This window comes from Selaginella moellendorffii, unplaced genomic scaffold (genome assembly GCF_000143415.4).
Source record: "Selaginella moellendorffii unplaced genomic scaffold, v1.0 SELMOscaffold_40, whole genome shotgun sequence".
Classification (NCBI taxonomy): Eukaryota; Viridiplantae; Streptophyta; class Lycopodiopsida; order Selaginellales; family Selaginellaceae; genus Selaginella; species Selaginella moellendorffii.
In genome coordinates, this window is record NW_003314301.1 from 264138 (window position 1) to 273426 (window position 9289).

The 9289-nt window shown below is 44.3% G+C and overlaps 4 protein-coding genes across 6 annotated transcripts; 2 read left to right on the plus strand and 2 right to left on the minus strand.

The window, feature by feature from the left end:
- The first annotated feature begins 203 nt into the window (after positions 1-203).
- On the plus strand, positions 204-1673 carry LOC9660725 (protein STRICTOSIDINE SYNTHASE-LIKE 5). Of its 2 annotated transcripts, XM_002979091.2 has the most exons (5): positions 204-694; positions 751-818; positions 876-1112; positions 1169-1298; positions 1343-1673. In XM_002979091.2, the coding sequence occupies exons 1-5, from the start codon at positions 311-313 to the stop codon at positions 1604-1606; spliced, it is 1083 nt and encodes a 360-aa protein (XP_002979137.2). In that variant the 5' UTR covers positions 204-310; the 3' UTR covers positions 1607-1673. The 2 variants fall into 2 exon arrangements, with proteins under 2 accessions (XP_002979137.2, XP_024540117.1); XM_024684349.1 differs by having other exon boundaries at positions 751-1112.
- Positions 1674-1703: 30 nt separating this feature from the next.
- Positions 1704-3713, minus strand: LOC9660174 (pentatricopeptide repeat-containing protein At1g09900). Its single transcript, XM_002979231.3, has one exon. It carries the CDS (start codon positions 3711-3713, stop codon positions 1704-1706), a length of 2010 nt encoding a protein of 669 aa, XP_002979277.2.
- Positions 3714-5122: 1409 nt separating this feature from the next.
- LOC9660726 (putative methylesterase 13, chloroplastic) lies at positions 5123-6462 on the minus strand. 2 transcript variants are annotated; one of them, XM_024684322.1, is made up of 4 exons: positions 6072-6462; positions 5858-5998; positions 5506-5732; positions 5415-5456 (listed from the first exon to the last, which is right to left on the minus strand). In XM_024684322.1, exons 1-4 carry the CDS (start codon positions 6411-6413, stop codon positions 5450-5452), a joined length of 717 nt encoding a protein of 238 aa, XP_024540090.1. In that variant the 5' UTR covers positions 6414-6462; the 3' UTR covers positions 5415-5449. The 2 variants fall into 2 exon arrangements, with proteins under 2 accessions (XP_002979278.1, XP_024540090.1); XM_002979232.2 differs by having other exon boundaries at positions 5123-5732.
- A 1111-nt stretch (positions 6463-7573) lies between these two features.
- Positions 7574-8617, plus strand: LOC112349549. The gene has a single exon (XM_024684138.1). It carries the CDS (start codon positions 7574-7576, stop codon positions 8615-8617), a length of 1044 nt encoding a protein of 347 aa, XP_024539906.1.
- The last annotated feature ends 672 nt before the right edge of the window (positions 8618-9289 follow it).

Below are 9289 nucleotides of genomic sequence, written 5' to 3' on the forward strand. Positions count from 1 at the left end.
GCATCGTCGTTGCCAATATAGATATTTAGATTTATGGAAGTTTTCTTTGGCCATCCTTTGCTCCACTCGCCCCAAAACGTTCATATTTAGCCACAGCCAGCCTGCTTATATTATAAAATATAGAGTTGTATTACTTAAATTTCTCAAATACACACACACCTTCGAATGTGGTAAAATTAAAAGCCACATAACTTGCAGATCACGGGAGTAATTTATATTTATATTACTAATAAACAAACAAAACATAACAATGTTATTTACATAAAGTTCGTGGATAGATAAAATAAAATAAAATTCTGACGAGAAATCCATGGCCGCAGCTTTAGCAACTGTAGCTATGGTAGCGCTTTCGATCGCCGTGGCTGCTCTCTACTCGAGAATTCTCTCGACTTCACGCCTTGCTGATCCACTCCCACTGAATTTTCCTCGTCCGCCATCAATCCACGATTTTCCAGAGGCCAGGGACGAGATGGAGCGAATGGAACGCATCGGAGAAGGCTTGATTCCAGGAGCCGAGGACTTTGCTGTCGACCAAGATGAAAGATACCTCTACGCAGCTTGCAGCGATGGCTGGATTCGTCAGATTGATCTGGTCGATCACAGCGTCAAGAACTGGAGCTACGTCGGAGGAAGGCCGCTTGGAATTGCTGCTGGTTTGTCCAAGGATGAAATGCTCGTCTGCGAGCCACAGATGGTAAGCAAAACTTTGAAAGAGTCTAAAAGAAACTTTGCATACCTTTTGTTGAGAAGGGACTGCTCAGTGTCACCGAGAATGGAGTCCGAGTTCTTTCCGGCCAAGCAGACGGCCTCAGCTACAAGTCCGTTAAGTTGCTTTCGCTACCACTGATCGATCTTCTTCTGTTTTGTTCTTCAAGGTTGGCCGACGGACTGGATGTTGCTCGAGACGGGACCGTCTACTTCACGGATGCAAGCACCAGCTATGGCTTGCACGACTTTGATCTCGACTTGCTCGAAGGCCGTCCATATGGTCGACTCTTGGAATACCGTCCTCGCACGAACCAGACCACGGTGCTGCTGAGAAGCTTGTTCTTCCCCAATGGAGTCGCTCTCTCCGAAAACGAAGACTTCCTCGTCTTCTGTGAGACTTCCCAGTAAGTCTGGTCCTCCGCCTGTTTATCCTTCATTTCGTCTTCTGTTGTTTTCCCAGAGCAAGATTGCAGCGGTACTGGCTTCGAGGAGATAAAGCTGGAACAGCTGAAGTTTACGTTGACAATCTTCCGGGACTTCCTGATAATGTGCACCGTTTTGGAAACCATTTCTGGATAGCTCTTCTTGGAGTAAGTCTTACTGTTTTGAAGATGCGTTAACAAAGCTTTTACAGGGACGCTCTTTCTTGTGGGAACAAGCCCTGAAATTTCCACTTGTCAAACACATTCTTGGAAGCCAGAGGTTGCTACTACATTACCTGCACACTTCTTATTCCAGAGTATTGACTGTCGACGAAGACGGCAAGCCTTTGGACATGTATGAGTCGCTCCAGAGCGAGTCCATAGGATTCATGACCACAGGAATGCGCGTTGGAAACTTTCTCTACCTCGGCAGCCTTTCAGCGAACTACATAGGCAGAATTCCCGTCCAAGAATAAGACGTCCTCAAGCTACAACAAAAGACATGGAAAGTATTAAGAACGGAACATGGAAAATTGAAAACTATTCCTTACGTGCTCGGCATTTGTCGGGAGCTTATAAACCATCCGTGACTGCCGCACGCATAACTGCAGGAGGAATGCCACCCTTCTTGACCAAAGTTTGAGCTAGCTTGTCCGCCTGATCACCCATTCCAGCCTTCCAGAGCCGCCGTATTATCGAGTTCACAGTCATCAGCTTTATGAGACCTTTGTCGACCATCATGTAGATAACTTGAAAGCCAGGCTCCAGATTCTTCAGCCTTGACAAGATTATGTCCAGTCCTTTCGGAAAACCATCTCGCTGGTCAGCGAACTGATAGTCTTCAGCCATCTTTCCAGACCTGGTAAAGCCTTCTGTTAGAGTCTTGTAAGTGACTGCAGTTGGAAGGCATTTGGCGTCCACCATCGCAACAAAAACTGCGCAAGCTTCCTCAATCTTCACGACCTTGCAGAAACCGTCGAGAAGAATGTTGTAAGTGACAACACTTGGTAGGCCTTCGTCTTGCATCTCGTGAAAGAAAGCAAGAGCCTCGCCCATCTTTGCTGCCTTACACAGCCCGCCGAGCAAGGAATTGTAGATGTGAGTGTTGGCTTTGGATCCCATCTGGCCCATCGAAAGTAGAAACCAGCGTGCTTCGGAAAACCTTCCAGACTTGCAAAGACCGTCGATGATAGCACACGAAGTGACCACGCTTGGAGCACTCAAGCTCGAGCTCAGTATCCCTTTGAGATGCCTGCGAGCTTTTTCCGGCCTGTGTGTCTTGTAGAGACCATCTACGATCATCGTGTATGTCCCTGTGTTTGCTGGAGCACGCCCCTTCCTCAACGTTTCATGAAGAAGCTTGCAAGCTTTGTCAGCTTCCCCGCTGTTACAAAGCTCCTCGATCATCAAACAGTAGACTTGAGAACTTGGTTGGCATCCCACTCGATCCATCTCTTCGAGCAGCTCCAAGGCTTGCAAGCTCCGTCCCGACTTACAGAGCCCATTCACAAGAGTGCCAATCATGACAGGATCCGGAGCGCACTTGTTCCCTTGCGTAACGTTGCTGAAAAGCTCGAGTGCCTGTTCCACCATGTCTAGCTCGCAAAATCCAGCAACGATACTGTTGTAAGTCGCGGCGTCTGGATTCAGACCCCTGCTCGTCGACATCTCCTCCAAAAGCCTCAATCCATCCTCCACTCTTTTCGACTTGCAAAGCCCCTGGATAAGAATGCCGTAAGTGACAGCGTTGATCATAGCCTTGTCCTTGCATCCCTCGAAAACCAGCTCTAGAGCTTCGTCTACTCTTCCGGCCCTGCACAGCCCATCGATCAGAGCATTCGCAGCGGCAAGCGTTACCATCGTGGAGTTCCTCTTGGTTCTCTCCGCCATCCGTGTGAAGAGCTTGACAGCCTTGTCAAAGCTCCCGGCCTTGCAAAGCCCCGCCACCAGCGTGTTGCAAGTCACAGCACTGGGCATCCATCCCAGGTCCACGATCATCTCCTCCGCGAGGTTGAAAGCATCGCTTAGCTTCGCCACCTTGCAAAACCCATCAATCAGTGTATTGTACATGGCAGGGTCGACTCCACTAGTATCAATCACCGACCTGAAGTGTTCCAAGGCCTCTTCCATCCTCCCAATCTGGCAAAAGCCCTTGAGAATCTCACCGTGCGTCGTTTCGTTGGGCGCCAGATCGCGAGCTTTCATCTCCTTGACGAGCCGCAGCGCCTTGCACACCTCCCCGGTCTCGCAGTAGCCCCGGACGAGGAGATTGTAGCTCGCCACGGATGGATAGTGCAGCGGCAGGAGGAGATCTGTGAATAATCTGTGCGCCTCGCCTGGACGGCCCTCATCTACGACAACGCGCAGCAGGGAATTGCAGGTCTGCGTGTCGTGCTCGAACTTGGCCTGCGTTGGCGCCCAGCGGAAGAAATCTAGCGCAATGTCGGTCTTGTGCACGCTCGCCATAGCCTCGTGGAAGATCTGCGGCGTGATTGCGAGGGAGTACCTGTCGAGAACCTCCCTGGCCGTGATTCCGCGCATTTCCGCCCCACGCAGGAGTTCGATCAAGACCTTGGCTGCCATGAGCCCTAGAAAAACCCCCGCATTAGGGTTTTAAAGAGCTATAAGAAATTATTAATCAAATTTTAAACTTATTTTATATAATGTTAATAAAAATTTCAGAATGATGAAAAAATATATTATGTATTTAGAAAAATTACGATATAGTATGGATGTCCAATAGTTGATAGTTAAAAAAACACAAAATGTATATAATAGTTAATATTAAAAAAATTGTTTAAAATAGTTTAGTTGTATTGGGTAAATTTAATTTGGTTTTTTAGCTCTTTCTTAACAAATATTCAATGTATTTGTAAGTAGAACAATAACAAATTTGTGATAATATAATACTTACTTGTCAATTACAAAAACCATGCTGTCAATATTTTCATAATTTGTAAGAACATGTTTCATGATGATATTAAAGAATGGAAAATGCAACTTTTAGTATTTTGTAAAGTCAATATCTTCCACTTAAAGTACTGTACCCTGTCATCACATTATACACCAACTCAAAAATGTTAATAATTATTTACTTTAAATAATATATTATATACATCACAAAATACATATACTAAATTAAAATTTAAAGAGCATCCTTAAAAGATTGTACTCTATAGTGCATATATTTTACATTTTGATGAATATGTATTTTTTAATATTTTTATAACTTTTGAAATACTATTTCCCTTGGACCAAAAAGTAAAGAAAAACATATTTTATTATATAACATTTTTAAAATTAATATGCTACAAGTTTCAATTTTTTTATACTAATCTTTTAATAAAATACTATATAATGGACTATTTAGTATTTAAAAGATGGTGTTTGTCAAATGTTATTATAAATTTTATGTATGAATTTCTTTTAAGAAACTTAGGTTATTATCTAATATTAGTAAAAAAAAGTGAAGAAAGTAAATATCAAACAAAGCTTATTTAATTAATTAATATTTTTAAAAAAAAAATTTTAAATTCAATAAACAAGCTATTAGATCAATAAGAATTATTGTGAGTGTCTACATTTACACTAGACCTCTTTTATAATTATTTTATATATATAATAAAAAACTTATATGTTTAATATTTAAATTTTAAATTTTAGATTTAAATGTACATATAAATGAATTTAGTTTTAAAAAATATTCAGAAAAAATATTACATAATCGAATAGATTTTTCATGCAACAACAGAAAAAGAAAACTTTTCTTTTTTGTAATGAGTTCTGGAAGTCATGATGGTGATTTTGCATGGTGGGAACCTGACTGTTAGGACCATCACAGATGGTGATGCTCCCTTAGGTTTTGGGGGAGTGCTCATTGAAGTAGGCACAACTTCAGATGTCCGCATTACCATCTGCATCTCTCAAGGAACAATGAGTTGTATGTGTAGATTCTTTTGTTTCCATCAAAGATTATTAAGAGTAGGTTTTATTCATTTCAGATGCTGGGCGAGCAGTTGTACCCACTGGTGGATATAGAACATGACCACGCATGGCCATGGAGATGGACAAAACAGAGGTTTTACATCTGATTGAGTGACCCGAGGCTCTGAAGGCCAAGGCCATGGGAGTGTTGAGGAAGGCCAAACTTTTTCAATGAGGCCTTTGCTAGCTTTAGTTGAAGGATTCTATTGTTTAATTCGTCTGGTGAAGCTTTGCAACTTTGAGAAGATACTCCAACAGGATGGCAGGCTTGCTGAAGAACGGGCTGTGATCGGAATGAACATGAAAAACCTGTTTTGGTGGATTGTACTCGATCATCAAATCCTGCAGCTTGGGTGAAATCAGCTTGTCTAGTGTTGTCTTCACGAAGTACCTCGGAATGGATCCATACTTCTCCTGTGAGAGCTCAGCACTGTGGTGCTTGAAAAGCGGGCGAGGTTTCAACAGCAACTTTGCTAGAACTACATCTTTGGATGGAGAAAGGTGGTAGAGCACGTCTTGTACTAAGTCGAGCTTGAATGCCGCAGCCACAGGGGTCTTTGATCCATTGGAGTAGAAGTACACTTTGCTGTTCTGTACCACCTTGTTGTTAGTAATAACCTGTAAGTTGACACCAATTGAACACTTATAAGCATCCACTTTGCTGCTGCTCTTGATGTATCTATAGAACAGCTTTGGCAAAGAAGAAGACAAATGAAATCAAGCACAACATCAAAACAATGTACCTGGTTGTAAACAAAAGTCCCGTTAGAGCCCCTTGGAAACATATTTGCAGCCACAAAAATAGCAGCTGCAATTCGGTGAGGGTACTTTTCCATCACATAGGTAAGACTGTCACCTCCGAGACTGTGACCAACCAAGATGATCTGCAGTAACAGTACTTGTTTTGGGTGAAGACCAGCAATAAAACAGAAATATCAGGTTTGTAATGTCAGTTACCTTGTGGCCACGCAGCACCGATCGGAGCAGCTGGAGTAGCGGGCCGGAGTATTGCTCCAGGCTGGTCACAGACCGGGGGTCAACTCCGTTGATCCCCGCGCTGGTCAAGTCAACGGCGCTGACCCTGTGGCCTCGCTTCTGTAGTTGATCGATTACCTTGTACCAGCACCAAGCGCCGTGGCCTGCTCCATGAACAAGAACAAAATGGGAACTGGCATTCTGCTGCTGACTCGCTGTTCGGATCCTTGATGCTGTGGAAGTACCAATTAGATTGCCGCCATTGCAGAAGAATGATCCGAACAATCCAAAGAGTAGCAGCAGCAACACAGCAACCTGATGCATCTCCTTAGTGCACTCACCGAGATTCTCACCAAATTGGAGAAGCAGAACAAGCTGCTGCTTACCCTTGAATCAAAGGGCAATTGCTACACCACACATATATATTAAAAAAGAGATGTTGGAGCTGTCAACGTGGAAAGCAAGGGAGCAAACTGTAAGGCTTTTTCTATTATGACTTTCCGATTTATGATAAAATATGGCAATTCCAATTTATTAGAAAGAGTTTCAACCGTTTGTTCCTAGCTTAGTAAACCCCTAACCATGCGCTTGCCATGTTTGGGGACAACATTACTGTTACAATTACTCTTAACCAAGCTTGTGCTATTAAGCTTCAAGAGACCCTCGTGGTAGTAAGAAGCTCCAAGTCACAACAAGTCACAGTTACCCGATGTCCAGGTCCTTGATGGGCGGCCAGGCCTGAATCGAGCTTCACCCTCGAGCAGCGCACTCCATGGATATAGCTGCCAGCGGTGTCATCCATCCGGCATGGCCGCTCCAAGAGCTTTATACCAAATGCGTAGAAGTTGATCTATAATAACCATGACTTTAATTTATCAAATTGAAAAATAAATAATATAAAAGAAAATAAATTGAAAACTAAACTTGACCATATACCTTTTAGGAAATTCTAGATTATTCATTACAATCCATACGTTATTCATTTAAATCTCTTATAAATATGAATAAACCAAAAAACCATATTGTATTTAATAGTTTCTATATAGTGTACTTTGAAATTATGCTAGATTAAACTGTATACTAGTTTAAGAGAAACAACCAAAAAAACTTTGGTAAATAACGAGTATACTAATTTAAATATAGCCTATCTCTGGTTTCTAGGAAATCTGTAATTAAGGAACCAGAATCCTGTTCTAAACGTGAAACGTTCAAGTTGGTAGGACAGATAAATTGCATGGACCAGATAACTGTATGGAAAACGTGCACCGTATAAAACAACAAGATTCCTCTCCAAGTATGTGGCTACGTGTGTAACGTACAGAATACGGACCACACGGAAATAAAAAACGTGAAATGTGATCTCTAATAGCTCTGATAGTATAAAAGACCCTTCTCCAGCCTCTGTTTCCTCAACCCACAGAGGAGTAGAAAACATTCTCCAATCAAGTTGATCAGATCGATCAAACAGTTTTCACCATTTCGAAATGGCTGCAATCGTGTTGATGATTGCGTTTCTCGTGATGGCTGCAGCATGGAAGATGGTGTGTATCCGCAAGAGAGAAGAGAGGGCACGATTTCTAGCGTCGCTCCACCCCGTGAGAGACGCACACAAGATCTTGTGGTACATGTACTCGGTGGAATTCCCCTTCCTCTCGCAAAAGGCGCTCGAGTTTGGCACAATCCGCACGCTCGGCATCCCGGGGATCACAAATCTGCTCTTCAAGACCAAGTACGGCCTCAAGGATCCGCAGAAGCGCGCCGCCGATACCAACATTCTGGTGAGCGAGATGATCCACCACCACGTCGACAGTGATCGCGGCTCATACGCGGTGAGGAGATTGAATGGAATCCACAACAAATTCAAGATCCCAAACGACCAATTCGCCTACGTCCTCTGTCTCAACGTGGTCAGCCCCATTGATTTCTCCGAGAGATTTGGATTCCGCAAGTGGACCGACAACGAGAAGGAGGCCGCGTATGTTGTGTGGCACGACGTGGGCGTGAGGATGGGCATCACAACCATCCCAGATAGCATTCCAGAGATGCGGGAGTACATTCGCGATTACGAGGCCAAGAACGCCATCTTGACGGACAAGAACAAGAGCATCGTCCAGGATCTCAAGCATCTGGTGCTGGATGCATTTCCTCGCCCCGTGCAGCCGCTGGTCGAGACTGGGATCTGTGCACTCATCGATCCCACAATCAGGAGCGCTGTTGGATTGGAAAAGCCTCCAGCAATTGTGGAGTGGATCATCTTGGGTGCGTTCAAGCTGCTGGCCGGGAGCTTCGTGTCCGCGTTCTTGCCTCCCAGGCGTGTGGAGGATGCAAAGGGCAGCATTGAGGTGGACTGGTGTCCTAATCCCGCTGCCAATCCGGAAGAGTACCGGCAGCTCAACGTGAATGTGTATCGGCCACCGGCATTTGAGAAGGGATACAAGCTGGCGGAGCTGGGAGCGCTGAAATCAGGCAAGCTTGGACCATACTACGATGGAGGCTTGCGCTGCCCCTTCCGGCAAATGCACGCATAGAAATAGAACGGGCATAGGACATTCGTTCGGAGAACAAAGCATCATTTGAAAATGCGTAGTTTACGTGAATCTTTTTGTAATTTTTGCAGAACAATATGGGATCCAAACAATTTAGAAACACGCTCTGGCTAAAGACAATGATTCTAAGATATTACAGGTTGTAGTTAGAAGTCTAAGTTGACACACTCACTTCACACCTAAGAGAAGGAAAAGCTTGTCAAGCGGAAGGAACAAAGGTCAAAAGCTACGTTAATCCATGGGGCCTCAGCATGGCACATGCCCACCATCAGGTGCGAACTGCCAAACTTTCCTTGGAGTCCAGTGCCGCACTCGCTGGCCAATCAGGATACCCGAGTACAACTTGAGCTCTCCCACTGAGATGGCTGCAAAGCCGCTTTCAAAGCTCGGCATCCCCCATGCCTGTTCAAAGCAACAGACTCTAAACACACGAACAAAACTCACCTTGGCACGTTCAAGGCAAAAGACTTTAAACACACGACAAAAACTCACCTTGGAGCAGTAGTACAACCGGCCAACAGGGGGCAACCCATCCGGAATCGTAAGGTCCTTCAATAACAAGGATGCTCTCCAGGCTGCAAACTTATCCCGAACCTCCTGCTTGGTGAAGGCCTCTTCCGATATCGGCTCTCTGGGTGAGTCAGGGAACGATTT

Bases quoted from the DNA above. Each gene is read 5' to 3' on its own strand.
- LOC9660725 (XM_024684349.1), top strand. From the start codon at position 311: ATGGCCGCAGCTTTAGCAACTGTAGCTATGGTAGCGCTTTCGATCGCC. The intron at 1,113-1,168 runs GTAAGTCTGGTC...TTGTTTTCCCAG, and splicing joins GTCTTCTGTGAGACTTCCCA to AGCAAGATTGCAGCGGTACT. The intron at 1,299-1,342 runs GTAAGTCTTACT...AAGCTTTTACAG, and splicing joins TCTGGATAGCTCTTCTTGGA to GGACGCTCTTTCTTGTGGGA.
- LOC9660174 (XM_002979231.3), bottom strand. From the start codon at position 3,713: ATGGCAGCCAAGGTCTTGATCGAACTCCTGCGTGGGGCGGAAATGCGC.
- LOC9660726 (XM_002979232.2), bottom strand. From the start codon at position 6,413: ATGCATCAGGTTGCTGTGTTGCTGCTGCTACTCTTTGGATTGTTCGGA. The intron at 5,999-6,071 runs GTAACTGACATT...CTGTTACTGCAG, and splicing joins CGGTGCTGCGTGGCCACAAG to ATCATCTTGGTTGGTCACAG. The intron at 5,733-5,857 runs GTACATTGTTTT...GTCAACTTACAG, and splicing joins GGACTTTTGTTTACAACCAG to GTTATTACTAACAACAAGGT.
- LOC112349549 (XM_024684138.1), top strand. From the start codon at position 7,574: ATGGCTGCAATCGTGTTGATGATTGCGTTTCTCGTGATGGCTGCAGCA.